This window comes from Malaclemys terrapin, chromosome 8, assembly GCF_027887155.1.
Source record: "Malaclemys terrapin pileata isolate rMalTer1 chromosome 8, rMalTer1.hap1, whole genome shotgun sequence".
In the NCBI taxonomy this organism is placed as follows: Eukaryota; Metazoa; Chordata; order Testudines; family Emydidae; genus Malaclemys; species Malaclemys terrapin.
This window is the reverse complement of record NC_071512.1, coordinates 98,138,197-98,154,046: the sequence shown is the minus strand read 5'-3', so window position 1 is coordinate 98,154,046 and position 15,850 is coordinate 98,138,197. Positions and strand designations below refer to the sequence as shown.

General features: G+C 44.5%; 1 protein-coding gene across 1 annotated transcript in view; it reads right to left on the bottom strand.

Moving 5' to 3' along the window:
- Window positions 1–14,918, bottom strand: part of CDCP2 (CUB domain containing protein 2) — a 29,058-nt gene extending 14,140 nt beyond the window's left edge. The window contains exons 1-5 of the mRNA XM_054038216.1: window positions 14,893–14,918; window positions 12,794–12,848; window positions 12,309–12,401; window positions 1,679–2,026; window positions 205–546 (exon numbers count right to left, since the gene is read on the bottom strand). Of these exons, the coding sequence (XP_053894191.1) occupies window positions 205–546; window positions 1,679–2,026; window positions 12,309–12,384 (766 nt within the window). The 5' untranslated portion in view covers window positions 12,385–12,401; window positions 12,794–12,848; window positions 14,893–14,918. The remainder of the gene's footprint in view (window positions 1–204; window positions 547–1,678; window positions 2,027–12,308; window positions 12,402–12,793; window positions 12,849–14,892) is intronic.
- Between the last annotated feature and the right edge of the window lie 932 nt (window positions 14,919–15,850).

Sequence of the window (15,850 nt, the reverse complement as noted above, 5' to 3'; positions counted from 1 at the left end):
CTAAGGCTTACAATTCACAAGCACGACACCAAACCATTTCACTTGCTGGCCTACAGGCAAAAGATCTTGCCATGGGTGGAGGAACAGTGAATTTATACTCCCTTTGTGAGAGCAACACTCTGGGACAGTGGTGGAGAAGGAGAGGGCCCAGAGGGCTTCCCATACATCTGGTAGCTTACACTGGACAAGCAGTTGCCTCCGTACCTGAGAAAAAATAGGCCTTGAAGCCTCTACCTCCTATGTTGAAGTCTGACTTGAACACCACCAGGAGCTCGTGCGTGGAAGAGACGATATCAGGGGGTTTCATATTCCCACAGTAGTGGCTGAGATGCATGTCCCCCATCGTGGGCCCATCATAGACGGCCACGTAATCAAAATTGCATCCCTCGTTGTTTTCCATCTGAAAGTCAGTAAAAACCAGCTTGATGATGGAGTTGGGCACTGCCCGGATGATCCAGCGGCATTCGGCATTGTTGGGGTAATTCTCAGGGTAATCGGGGCTTGTTATCATGCCGGAAAGACCAGTGAGCACTCCCCCACAAACATCTGGAAACAAACACAGATGGGTTACACACATAACACCTCCGAGAGAAGCAGAGGGAAGTCCCATGGCCCACAAAGGGGATGGAGAACATCCACACACATGCCTCAACCCTGGAAAGAGGAACAAAGGAGGCAAAGAAACAGCTTGGGGGTGTAGAAGGCTGTAGGTTGTCTCCAACTCCATAAGGAAAAGAGGTTTCCTGCCAAATGAGCAGAGCAACCCAAGTTTCATTCCATCTGGAGACTGACGGTGGACTAATGTACTGGGCCTGGGAGATTCCTCTTTCAGGGGGCATTGTAGAGAAAGTGTTTTTTACTCTCCTGTCCTGTTTTTTACTAGTCAAAATGGTATATCACATGATGCTCATTCAGCACTAAGGTCCCATTGCAGGGCTGAATTCTCTCTGTTATACCTGTGCATCCCTGCTGCTCATTGCCCAGGTCTAACGACACAGTTAAGCCCCCAGAACCTTTATTCCTGGTGATGCTTCATAAGGAGGAAAGAGACCAGCTTGTCGCAGAGCCCAGAGAGTAAACTGTGGGCTGGACGTTAGAAAAGCCATCCTTTTTTAGTTGTAAACCGAGCACACTGGTGCTGGAAATCCCCATGCTAGGGGGAGGGATAGCTCAGTGGTTTGAGCATTAGCCTGCTAAATCCAGGGTTATGAGTTCAATCCTTGAGGGGGGCCATTTGGGGCAAAAATCTTTCTGGGAATTGGCCCTGCTTTGAACAGGGGGTTGGACTAGATGACCTCCTGAGCCCCTAACATTCTATGATCTATAATAAACTTGGAGCCCCAGGATTTTGCAGACTCACTTTTCAGACCAGAGCTGCACTTTAAGCCTGATACTACGCAAGACCTGTCATTTTTTGGGGGGAGATTTTTAGCAGAGTTTATTCAAACACCCTCAAACAGACCAGATTCACACCAGAACTGAGCCAGGTATTCATCACATCCCTAATTAGTTCTCTCTGTATAATCCTTTAACTCTACTTTGTGGGACATAGTTTGTTTCAAAGGTGCTCATGTAACAGTCTCTTTGTCCACTGCTACACAGCAAACCTAGAAGCCTTTCACCCAGGCGTTTCATGCATTAATCCTTTGAGGAAACTCCACATAAAACCTATTCCAACCTTTCCGGTAAGCTGCAGAAAAGCCTTGACTGGCCACGTGCTTATCTGAGTGGAAGATAATGGACATGACATGCCAGGAAGAAGTAAACTGCGGAGGGGAGCTCTTGCCACAGAACTTTCCCAGGAGATTTCCCTCGTCCTCGGAGAAGCCATTGTAGATTTTGAGGTAGTCGTAGTCACAGTTGTCGTGATATTCCAGGTCAAAATGGTCAAAGGTCAACAGGGCTGAGGATCCTTCTGTGACCACTATGAGCCAAGTGCACTCGGTGTCATAGGGGTAGAGTCCAGGGAAATTAGGGCTGGAGAAGTTGCCATATGGTGCGGCGAGGACTCCGCCACACTTGACACCTAGAGAAAACAAAACATTGCTTATACAAAACAAACAAACCACATAATATTTATCTGCTTGGTAAATCTCTGAAGCCAATGATTTGCAAACCAGTTACAATAATTGCCCATTGTAGCTGTTTGCTCTTAAACAGCATCCAGGTTCCACCCCAGAAGTGTCTTGACTTCAGTGGTGCACAAAGTGATTTTCTGTATATTTGCAAAGTACTTCGGGCTAAAGAGAGGAGGAGCCCAAAAGTGGGATTTTAAGATGGAACTCAACGTGGTGGTGATGCTGTTGTGCCAAAGTCATTTACAGGAACAATAATTAATAGTGATTTATTAATCTATTTTAATTCAGGGATAGTTTGCTCACTCACTTCCCAATCCTTTGCCCCTCTAATCTCAGGATACTGGCCCCTCTCAAGTCATCGAGTTGTTTATATTATATCTATAGATCAGGGATCGGCAACCTTTGGCACGCGGCCTGTCAGGGAAATCCGCTGGCAGGCCGGGATGGTTTGTTTATCTGCAGCGTCTGCAGATGCAACCGATCGCAGCTCTCTCTGGCCGTGGTTCACCGTTCCAGGCCAATGGGGGCTGCGGGAAGTGGCATGGGCTGAGGGATGTGCTGGCCGCCCCTTCCCAGAGCCCCCATTGGCCTGGAACGGCGAACCACAGCCAGTGGGAGCTGCGATCAGCCAAACCTGCAGACGCTGCAGGTAAACAAATCGTCCCGGCCTGCCAGCGTATTTCCCTGACGGGCCACGTGCCAAAGGTTGCCAATCCCTGCTCTAGATGAATACACACAGCTACACAATAGAGCTTTCCCACTCTAACTAACTCATGCTCCCTGTTTGAAATCTCCCTCCAGGAAACGAGCTCCATGTGGTCCTTTCTGTCCTTTTTCTTGCTGGAAAAAAAAACAGTGAATCTGAAACCAGTGGAGACGCTGGCCTCAGTTGTACCCTGCTTGGAAAGCTGCCTTCACACTCCAGAAACCACTGACTGTCTGGGAGATGACAACAACAATACAGACTGAATCTAGAAGGCAGATCTAACAGCTCCACCACCCCATTCAGAAGGATGATGTGCTGGGTGGCCATTCCATCCGTCTCCTCTATGCAGCCCTCTCAGGTGGACCAGAGATGGTACTGTGCATGAAGCAAAGTATCTTTTTGGAACATCAGGAGTCACGAAACATCAAGAACCACAGTAAAGTATCCTGCCACCCCCGATACACAACAGCAACCGCACGATGTTCCTGGCTACCATTGAGCATATGGAGAACTAGCTGGGGCCTGTATTTTCCCCAGAAGGGGACCGGACCATCAATTTACATTCAAACATTGTCTTTTAATCAGTGGAAGAATAGTGCATTGAAGAAAAGTCCACAGAAGGAGCTTGTTTGGAAAAGGCGTCTGTGAGAAAATATACCCCTGAATTCACCTCTTGCACTCTGTTGTAACAATCTTTGTACAAAGTATGCCTCATGAGATGTCATTTGAAAATTCAGAATTTGCTGGGCATTATTGTCCTGGTAAAACACGTGTAGCAACATCGTGTGTAGTTATAAGTTTCTACTAAAACATGTTCCAAGTCTGGGGGTGGCCAAACCAGTCCCTCAGAGACAAAGGGTAAGCTGACACCTCAGACAGGCGTAAACAAGGCCAATAGGCCAGTACCTGATAAATGGCCATTCTTTGGCAGGAAAGGAGGTATGGGTGAAAAATCTATATCTTAGCAAAAAAACAAAAAACAAACAAAAAAAACCAACCAAACAAACAAACAGCAAGAAGTTCTAATCCAAACAGACTTTTTGTCTCCTGAATCTCAGTTGGAAATACTTTCCAAGGGAGAGACCGACACTATAAAAAGGGGGACAAACACACCGAGGGACCTCACTCCCTTCTCCTCCTCCTCCCTCTCCCTCTCTCTCTCTCCACCAATTCACTGCACCAGAAGGAACAAAGGAAGCAGACATTACACAGAAGATTGTCCTGGCCTAAGAAGTTCAGCCAGTAAGACTGTTGAGAATATGTGGTGAGAAAAACTGTGCTTTGAATTTATCATAGTTTATTAAGTTAGGCATTAGTTGTGTTTGATCTTTATGTTTCTTGTAACCATTTCTGACTTTTATGCCTCATTACTTGTATTCACTTAATTTTATCTCTTGTAGTTAGCACACTTGTTCTATCTAAACAGGTGTGTTTGAATTGAAGTGTTTGGGCAAATCCATTTGGTGTTACAGGATTTGTGCATATCATTTCTCTTAATAAAATGCAGGACTTTATATGAGCTTGTATAGTCCGTGAGAGGGCTGGGCAGTACAGTACATACATTTCTGGGGGGAAATCTGGAAGTGGGAATGTGCTGGGGTCACCCTGCAATTTAATTCAGGTTGGCGGGATGCAAATGCACACAGACATAGCTGGGAGTGAATTATATGCTAAAGTGAGCAGTCCGGAAGTGGAGGCAACAACAGCAAAGCAGTATAAAGAACACCCCAGGTTAGAAGGCAGGAGTGACACAGTTACTTACTAGTCTAGATTATATCCTGGGTATGTCACAGCATATAAACACCTGGCCCCTGAAAGCATGAACTGTAGAACAAAACCACTGTCAAAGTAGGTGAGTATTCAGACCTGTCAGCATTCTTCTTTTAACTTTCATCTTTCAAGTGCTAATATGTTGGGGGGGGGAGAATATTTAAAGCTGGTATCTGAGAATCTAAGCTAAAAGAAACAGGGGTGAAGGGCTTGATTCATTTACGAGTGAGTTATGGATTTACCGATTGATTTTCTAATGAAAACTTTATACCACGTCTTCTTCTTCTTCAACGCACAGCTGAACAGTTGGCCACAGTGATTGTTCACCATTTGGTTTATTCCTGTGCGGCCGCAAGGGCTTGACAGCCCAAGAGTCCAACATCGTAACAGACTTGACGAACCCATGTAATAGGGGGTCTGCCTCTGGGCCACCTCCACCCCTCAGTTGGTGGAATTTTATCCCGGATGTTACAAGCCACCCGGAGAACGGCGTTCGCTGGAACGTCTTGAGGGATTCTCGTGACATGTCCGAAAAGCGTAAGGCGCCGTCGGTGGACAATGGCCCCAGTAGTCTGTAGACCGGCATGACCATAAACATCTGCATTACAGGTTAAGTCATTCCACTTTATGCTCAATATACGACATTGGCATTTCGTGTGGAAAGTCTCCAGCTTTGCCCAGTCTGAGCGGTGTAGCGTCCATTGTTCGCTCTTTTATACTGCAATGCAGCTACTATAAAATAAAGGGAGTGGGAAGAAGCTAGCAAACACCTGCAACTCACCATAATCAGAGAGTGGATGAATGTACGGTTGTGCTAAGCATATACCACCAGGGCCAGCCCTAGACAAAATGCCCCCCCTTCCTTTGTTAAACTTTTGAATACCTTATTTTTTATTGCATTTGTAGCCCATTTCATTACTTTGATGCATGATTTACATGCATGCTTTATCCCTGTCATATAAGATGATAAATTTGCTTGCTAGGATGTGTAAATCTGTATTTATTCATGCCATATATAAGCAAATAAAAAAAATTTGTTTCCTCTAAGCTTATAAAAACTTTTTAATTTTAAGAATAACTGAAATGTACTAACATCAAGAAACTGAACAGTGCACCAACACTGGGTGGACCAGTATTAAATAGTGTTACAGTAGGTGACAGCCTTCTTAGACTGTTAACCCTAGTCCTTTAGTTCAAAAGGTTGCTTTTTTTGCCTTTGTCCTCGTGAACTGAAGCACAGCGTCAGAGATTCAAAACTGGCCAATGGCATTTTCAAGCAATAAAATAGCAAGTGATGTCAGTCTCTCGTTAGTCATAGTCTACTGAAGATATATTTTAATGAGCCTGAGCTTTGAAAAGCTGCGCTCCCCACTCCCAACTGTGACCGGCCGCACGAGCAGAGTCCTCAAAGCTATCCACACATTAGGAAAAGTGTTCTTCAGCTCTGCATCATCAATGAATTGGAGAACTTGGAGTGGAGAATGCTTCCCATGTTGCAAAATGTGACAGATGTTGTCTAATTTGACACAGAGGTCTTTATCACTGATGTCCGAACGTTTCCCATGTATCAGCATCTGGTGAAGGTCGGTACAATTGTTCAAGAGTGTTTTCCTGTCTGCCAACAGCTTACTAAGGTCAGGTCTTTTTGTGGTGCTTCATTTGTCCAAACCTTTCTTCAATGGATACTCAAGGAGTGTCAATGAGAGAGCAAAAATACTCCCTCTTGAATTTTTCTTCCGAGCTTCCCATCATCTCATCTCTGCCCTCATAACCAAACTGTCTCTTCTTCTGATGAATACGAGTTTCCTTGAAGACAGTTAAGTTTTCCACCATTTCTCTGGCAGCAGTAATGGCATCTTCAAATCCATTGTCTCTGTAGGCCACAACGAAATCAAGGCAGCTTCTCATCAAAACAGTAGTGGTCGTGATGTCCATCGACTGAGTTTGTAATGCCTTACAACATTTACTTGTAACAGGATATGATGCCAAACCACAACTGACACCAGAGATTTGAAGTCAGTGATCTGGTTTGCCAGGCTTTGTGCCTCGTGTCTGATCATGGTCTTGGCTTTACTTGACTGCACCAATTCCACCAGGCCGTCGTAAACCTTAGTCACTGGGTACCTCACTGGCCTTATGCTGTCAATTTGGCTCTCCCAACGAGTGTCACTTAGTGGCTTCACCGTCAGATTTGTAACATTGTCCGTGAGGATCTTCTCCCTGATAGTTCATGCTGAAAACAGGATGCACATTCTTTGCAGTACTCTGAAGAGAGATACTGAATCTAAAGAAGATGATGCTGCATCTCACACAACCAGGTTGAATGAATGGCAGCCAGAAGGCACGAAGAAAGCTCTTGGATTCAGCTCAAGGATCCTTGCCTGGGCACCACTGTTTCTTCCTTCATGTTCACGCCGTTGTCATAGCCTTGGCTGTGGCAGTTCTGAAGCTTTAGTTTATTCTCATTCCAAATGTTCATAAACACTTTTGTTTGGTCTTTTCCAGTGGAGTCATCCACAGGATGGAAACAGATAACGTGTCCCTTTACTTGGATACAGCCATCCTCATCATCAACAAATCTTACTGTAAATGACATCTTTTCACTGTGACTAATGTCGGAGGTGCATCCATTATTACGGCATCATACTTTGCTTTGACGAGACGCATCAGTATGTTATCAAGCACCTTCCTTGCCAAAAGGTCAATCAATTCATTTTGAATTGTTCTGCTGTGGTAATGGTCCATAGCTTCTTTACAAACTACTTGACGTAGGTGCTCACGCATGAAATCGTTGTATTTCCCAAGGAGCTTGACCAAACTGAGGAAATTACTGTTACGTTCAGTGAACAACTTGTCCAATGAGCCCCAGAAAGCCAAATTATTCTTTGCAAGGAAGAGGGTAATTGAGATCAGACACTTGAGCACGTTCCTACAATGCTTGTTTCTACATTAACAATGCTCTGCTTTTCTGCATCTATGCATTCATTCAGCTTGAGCCTGGACTCACCCTCCATCCATTTGGAGTAGGCCATAAAATGGCTGCGTGACTTTTCATGTTGCTTCAGAGCATCAGTTAAGCTATGTCGATAATTGCACACAGAAAGCACACGCAACAATTTGGCATTCTTGTCAAATATTTTGCAACACAAACAGACCACTTTGTCAGTTGATTTTGAGTAAACTAGCCAATGCTGATTCAGTTTCTCGCCATTCTTGAGCCTTCTTCCACAGTGTGACTTTGAGAAGTGTCACTTCTGTTCATTTACTGGAAATGTCATATCCTCGATTTTGCTCGGCTCGTTCAAAACTGTATGATCAATATCGGCAGAGTTTAGGATTGCCAGTCATAAAGCAGGATCTCATGTATCGATTTGTGGTGTGCAATTTTTCTCACTGCTGTTTCTGTCATCATGCGAGGCTGATTCTTCTATATAGTTTCTCTCTTTTCATGTAAACCAGATTTTTCTTTATCATCAGTCTCCTTTTCATGTGAGCCACATTCTTCTTTATCATCACTCTCCTTTATATCGCCAGGAAAACTGGACGATTCTCCATCACTTTCCTCACATTTCCATTTCTTATCTTCAGGAAAATCTGCTAATTCCTTAGCAATAGGACTTCCATCACTTACACTTCGCTCCTCAATTTCTTCTGCACTGGGACGATCACTACGGCCTAAAGCCCGGCCTATGTTGTTCGGTTTCAGATATTTTCCCATCAAATTTGCCCCTTGCTGCAAACTAGATTGCAATTGCGCATTTTGCTTCCTATACTGAGCTCCTGAAGGCTTCTTCAGAGACATCTTTTATTTTCTTTAGGAGAAAACAGATAGTGTTAGGGAGAGCAAAAGTCTATGTTCCGCAGTCTTAGAAAGTCATCAAACATTACGTGTTAAGCATGGCAAAAGAAGTAACAGTATTTATTTTAAATTGTTGCATAGAAAGGGATTTGGTAGTTATCTCTGTCATCTCATTAAATTTGTCCTTTATTAGTCACTATTTACATGCTTCAAGTCTTAAAACACAAGTACACTTTCACAATTACACAATAAAACAAGGTTCCCAATATCGCAACTGGGCTCTCACTTCGTTCTTATATCTCACTGCCTGACTGGCGACGCCCCACCCCTTATACACCCATGAGGGCATGGCTGACAACATTCTAGGAGATTCTAGGAAAATTGAGTTCTGAGGAAGTCTGGAAGGTTCCATGAGATTCTACAAAGGTCCAGAATATTTTAGAAGGTTAGTAAAAAATGAATAAGGAATACCTGAAACATTTTACTTCAAACATTCTATTTTCCCTTTTATTGCTAACAACAAAAACAGCACCCCAAGCCCAGCGCCCCCCCTCCCCCACAAGCCCAGTACCCCAGGCAGTAGCCTGGGTCGCCTTCCCCTAAATCTGGCCCTGTATACCACATTTGGGAGCAAAGTAATATCCTTTGTCCCTTCTGAGGGACATGTGTAGATTCCCAAACAAGTCTATATGCTCTCAGTCTGGGCAAAGTCTATTGCAAATCAATAACTGGCCATTGCACATTGCTTTTCATTATGCTTAGCAGTGCCGTGACCTGCTAAGGAGGGAGGATCTCTGTATAAATGTGCACTGTGATGAGCAGTCAAAGACAAACGGTGAATGTACATTTGCGTGTGTGGGTGCCTGCGCACCCGGTAGGATGGTCAGATAGCAAATTGACATGGTAATTACCAGGGATAGGCGATAAAGTAATGTGGGGAAGGTATTAAACTAATAATGTTATTGAAATAAATAGCTAAGCGGGGAGCCTGCAGGAGGAGTAAAGGTTACTTCAGAGACAATTACTAATGAATTAATAGCTCAGTGCTTCAAGGTACTTAAGTGAGCGCAGTAAGTGACAGTGGTTCATGAGCAGCCAGCATCGTGTGAGGACTTTGGATTAAGTGGGAGGTTCATTGAATTCTAGTGGACTTATTTCATGTTGCAGAACAGATGGCAGTGTGGTCTAGTGGACTGACAGTCAGGAGATCTGAGCTCTAGCCCTGGCCCTGCCACTGACCTGCTGTGTGACCTTAGAGGTGTCATCTCACCTCTCTGTGCCTTGGTATCGCCTCTGATTAGACTGAAAGATTTTTAGGGCAGGGGGTGTCTCTGACGATGTGTACATACAGTGCCAAGCACAATGGAGCCCCAAACTCAGCTGGGACACCTTGATGTTATTTTATACTATGATATAATAATTATAATGAATACATAAATGGGCAAAGGGGGACAACCCACTGGCCCAGCCCCACCAGATTTAGCAATTCAAGGCCCACGAGGTTGAATGACACATCCAAGCTGGCTGGAGTTGCAGTAATTTTGACTGACAGCTCAGGTACATGTTCCTGGAGGAGTCAAAACACACAGGGAAGCTGCCGTGTGCCTGGGGGCTTGATACAGACCTGGTTTGAGCGACGTTCTGGATGTGGTGCTCTACCCACGTGAGCACTTCTGCTTCTACTACTTTTGCCCCATCCCGCTTGAGGCCACCACGGAGGTGATGTGTGCCTTGTAATTCTGTGTGCAGTGCGCATGGAGTAGCAAAGCAGCATCCCCGCACCTGTGTCCACTCATTTCTCTTCCAGCAAGGAAATACCCCAGCCTTAGGCTTGATCCTGCAAAGTACCGAGTACCCTCAGCTCCGACTGGCTTCCAAGGCACTGAAGGGATCAGCCTCTGACAAGAGTAGTTCCCAGAGTCCACATCTTTCCCGACTCCTCAGACACCAGGACAGCTCCAAACTCTTGCCCGTCCTTTGAACTGAAATCAAACCCTGGAAGGATCAAGAGGGGGTAGCTTAACTTTTGGGTTGCTCATGTTTTGTGCACCTTTGGCTTCCTAGCTCCACTGGGAGATGCTGGTGCCACAGGACCTCCAACCCCAAGCAGCCAATCTCTCAGGTTCTTCTCCGAACTAAACTGAGTCCGTGAACTCCTGGCAGCTCCCCCACCAGTAGCAAGGGCCTTTGTGTAGAAAATAATGTTTGAGGAAGCCCACTTATGAGATACAAGCACTGATTGTCGGTGAAAATGTGACAGATTTCATGGCCTGATCTAAGAGACACATATTCTTAGTCCAGGATCAAGTCCACATTGCATTCATTTTACAGACAAGACAGAGCTAAAACTCTGAACTAAAAACAGCTCTTAACTTTGCTGAAGTTCTGATCTCGGTCCAGATTTTGTGACCTGCCTCTGTGTCTTTCTAATGAGCATCTGAACTCCTCCAAAGGAGGGAGTGTGAGTCTCTCTCGTTAATTTAGTGACAAAACCAAGCTGTCAATATCTGACTCTACAAAATCCTTAATGTGGCAGTGCTTTTTAGCCGGAATTTCCTCTGCTAGACTTTCCCTACTTCTGGACCAGTTTAAAAGAAGGGTAATTTGTTGTGGTGGTGGGTTTTTAGAAAAATAAATACTTAGAGAAGCAAACAAATATTTCAGAAGAGTAGCTGTAGACCTCACAAGTCAATGTAGAGACTTCCACATTGCTACCCCTCAATCTTTAGCAAACTAAAAGAGTGAACCATAAAATCAACCAAGCAACATTCTAAAGCATTTTATCCTGTGTCAGTGACTGTCAAGGAAAAAGTAACTTCCCCCAGACCAGACACATCGCTACACAGAATCATAGAATATTAGGGTTGGAAGAGACCTCAGGAGGTCATCTAGTCCAATCCCCTGCTCAAAGCAGGACCAACACCAACTAAATCATCCCAGCCAGGGCTTTGTCAAGCCAGGCCTTAAAAAGTTCTAAGGATGGAGATTCTACCACCTCCCTAGGTAATCCATTCCAGTGCTTCACCGCCCTCCTACAAATAAGATCCAAGTGCTGATGAATAAGTTAATGGCACAGGATTCTACTGATGCAGTTGAAATATTTCATTTCTATAGTTAAAAAGAAAATCCAGAACTACCACACTGCTTTAGAGCCAGGCCTTCAGCTGGTGTACATGATCCATTGATTTCAATAGAGACACCAGCTGAGGAACTGGCCCATACAGTCTACTGTGTAAACAGTTGGGATTATGCAGCAGAAACAGGGCAGGGGTGCCGCCAGCAAGGGGCAAGGGTTAATCAGCTTGACATAAGCAAAAAAAACCCCAGAGCAACTGCAAATGCCCCCAGCCTGGCACTCAACTCAGTCCTATGACCCTGGGGGCAGGAGGAGCCCTGCCATTCACCACCTGTCTTCCAAGCAGTCATTTGATAGCCTATCCCCTGAGCACATGTGCAAGAGGGGGAAGAAGTTGGGCTGAGTTTAACCCCTTGCTTGCTGGAGAATTGGGAGCAGCGCTGCCCCAAGCCAGGTCTGCACACACTGTAGTGTCTATACATTAAAAATCTAAATGAAAAGGAGACATTTACAAATGAGTAAATACGGTAATAATAATAACGCATAACAATACGGAAGGGCTTGGCCTAGAACTGCTTCCTCACACGTCTAGTTCCTTCGCAGCCAATGAGACTGTGTGTGTGTAAGGATGGCTCATGTGAATAAGGGCTGGCAGGATCAGGCCCTAAAACGACATCAAATATTGATAAACCAGACAGAATATCAAAAAGCCCATGAAACGGGCATCGTTCATTCATGCATACACACTGCAGGTGACCTAGGAGCGTGCCTGCTGTGAGAGTCCTGTAAGAGCTACCCCAGCTGGACATCAAACTGAAGGAGCCCCTGGAAGTTAACCCTCGGTGCTTTGGTGCTCAGCACAGCTGAACAAAGTCTTACCTTCCTTAGCATGCATCCTGTTTGCCACCCACAAGAAAGTCATTGCCACAAGACACCCGATGTGAATATGCCGCATCCTCAGACACAGCTGTGCTACGAAGCAAACAAATGTACTGTCATGAAACAGCAAGGATATGCTCAAAGCCGCCTCGCTGGAAAAAAAATAAAAAATAAAAAGTAGGAGGCCGGTAGAATTAATAGTGGAATTAATAATTCATTGCGTGTTTGAATTAGTAACCTGATCTCTTCCTTGCTCCCTTCACTTGGTTTTAATGATCTGGATCAAATGTCCCTAGGATTTACACTGTACCAGATACCTTGTCAATACGCCATATTTAGAAGAGATATGAATGTTTCGGCTATGGTATATAACTGCAGTAAGGCTGTGCTGACAACATACCCTTCTGGGGCTATGAAAATAATTTAGTTCACAATGCAAGACAGTGAACCAAAATGGGAATTTCAGCCTTAACACAGAAAAGTACCTTAGGAATTAACTTGATTTATACTGCGGCACAGGCACTCGCTGCACAAAGCCAACTGTTGATAAAAGCAAAAGAAACAGAGAACATATTTTAGTCCATATTTTTAAACAAAAACCACATTTCACTGCTGTTCCCAGAGATGTCATGCGATGCGCATATCAAAGATCCAGGGAGCTTCCGAGGCAAAGGTGCTTGCTCGCTTATCCGCCCAAAGGCTTGGGCTGGTTAGTTAGTCCGAACTGCAATTCAAAACTGCCAGTGAAATAAACAGAAGGATTTTGTGCTGCACAGCAGGGCCTGGAAGGGGGAGGACGTTTAACCAGCATTTAGCTAGTGAAAAGTGGATGAGAAAGGGCAGCCCATTTTCTCGGCTATGTCTTGTATCTTGGCTTGAGTGGCAAAAAGCAGCACAGTCTGAAAACCTGGCAAGATTCTGGCAAAGGTTGGTGGTTTGTTACTACTTGTGAATATGGTTGGACACAGCCTGATGTTGGAAAAGGAGACCTGTGTATATTCAAGTGGGAACAAGGCAGGTTTGCTCAGCTAAGACTGTCCTGAAAGATTTGCCTCTAAAAGATTACACAACAATTCTTTTAAATTGACTTCCTTCCCCCCTAGCGTCTCAACTCGACTTCCCATTTTAATATATTGCTTTTTAAAAAAGAGGGACTAACAAGATGCATCTGCTACGATCAGACCCTGTGTCCTCTTTGTTTTATTCCTCACCCTTTCTTTATGGTCATCTTTCTTTATGGATCCATTAACAGGTGTGTTGTGAGCAAGACACGAGAAGTCATTCTTCGGCTCTACTCCGCGCTGGTTAGGCCTCAGCTGGAGTATTGTGTCCAGTTCTGGGCACCGCATTTCAAGAAAGATGTGGAGAAATTGGAAAGGGTCCAGAAGAGCAACAAGAATGATTAAAGGTCTAGAGAACATGACCTATGAAGGAAGGCTGAAAGAATTGGGTTTGTTTAGTTTGGAAAAGAGAAGACTGAGAGGGGACATGATAGCAGTTTTCAGGTATCTAAAAGGGTGTCATAAGGAGGTGGGAGAAAACTTGTTCATCTTAGCCTCTAAGGATAGAACAAGAAGCAATGGGCTTAAACTGCAGCAAGGGAGGTTTAGGTTGGACATTAAGAAAAAGTTCCTAACTGTCAGGGTGGTTAAACATTGGAATAAACTGCCTAGGGAGGTTGTGGAATCTCCATCTCTGGAGATATTTAAGAGTAGGTTAGATAAATGTCTATCAGGGATGGTCTAGACAGTATTTGGTCCTGCCATGAGGGCAGGAGACTGGACTTGATGACCTCTTGAGGTCCCTTCCAGTCCTAGAGTCTATGAATCTCTTGCTGTGTTTTGTCTCTCAGATTGTAAGCTCCTAGGGGCAGAGACATGCCCCTGTTTAGTGTCTGAAAAGCACCATGTACATCTCTGGTTATTATTAATAATTATTTGTATTACAGTAGCATGCAAAGGCCCCAACTGAGATTAGAGCCCCATTTTGCTAGCCCCTGTACATGCATATTGAAAGACTCAGCCCCTGCCCTACAATCTGAATAGACAAGACAGGCAGCAGGTGGAAGAAAGGCAGTATTATCTATATTTCACAGATGGAGAACAGAGGCACAGACAGATGAAGTGACTTACCCCTATGTCACACAAGAATTCTGTAGCAGAGCAGTTCTGGACTCAGCTCTCCTGAGTCCGTTTTTCTTTATGTGGTACCGTCTAAACAATAAATAGTTACGTGTAAGAGGACCAGGGTTTGGTTCATGGGCGTGTCTCTCTTGGATTTCATCTCCCGCTGTGCACAGATAGGTTGCTACCACTGCAGGTTTGTTGTTGTAACTCCTCTGTTGATTTTTTTCTAGCCCAACCTCCATGACCGCTGAGAACTGTTTCACAGCGCTCACTTACAAGAATGTATTAGCATTTCAACTGAGGGAAGCAGGGGTTATTTGGTTCTGTGTTAGGTACATACCAATGCCCAAGTTAGCCCTGACTCCCTAAGCAGGGGAGTCCGCCCTTGTTAAATGTGGTGCGTGGTATGCTCAGGGAAAATGCCACGTCCTCAGCAGATGATGGTGTCATATCCTTACCATATATCAGTGCTGGTGAAAGGTGCTGAGCTGGCAGTCTTGGAAACCAGAGTCCTCTCTTCACTGATTCCTCCATGTCATCAGCCCTATGGGGAGGGATCACTTCTGAGGGATGAGGATAATTAAGTCTCAGGCCCATTCTGCCTTGGGAAGGATAAAGAGGAAGATATTAAGTACGATGATGTTTTTTCTGATGTGGTCACTCAGCCCCTAAGAACAGGACTGGGACCCATCAAGTCATTTCACACAGGAATTCCAACAGTTGTAAGATAATGCCAATCTGGGATAGAATTCAATCCAAGATCTTAAAGGCTCTGTATTCCATCACCAACTCGCATCCCATGCCTTTATTCAGCCAATAGCCCAGCCATGTTCATTGTTAATTTAATTTTATTGCTAGTCTCGTGATACCTGGTACTTTTCTGAAATCCTCAGCTCCTGGAGAAAAATGCTTACATGCGAACCTCGGCTTTTCATTTAAAAAAAAACCAGTACGTTTTTAGCCTTTATGGCTGCAGAGAAAAGCTTGAGAAATGTGGCCTGAGCGTAAAGTAAAGGTTCAGACAACAGAAGCTCAAAAAGAAGAACCCAACCATAATTTTTATCTCATGATTTTTAAGCCAATCAGTCATCATGCTCATTCCCTCAACAATGTTGTGTATTGACCTGATTATTCCTGCAAGTCACATATTTTGGGTTGATCATTCTACCAGGAATGATGACTATGATAGAGGTATTCAGTGGTTACCAATCAGGGGAGATGGGCAAAATACTAGATCTCCCATCTCTCATTGGACATTGATGCAAAGCATTCCAATGTTAAGTCCAAAGAGGTTCACAAATATTTTATGCCAGATCCAGGTCACATGGGCTCACAGGCCCTGAAGTTTGAAAATCTTGGTGGGGGCACACAGGCAAGGGTCAGGGTCAATGGCTTTGTGCTCATTCTGCCTGACTG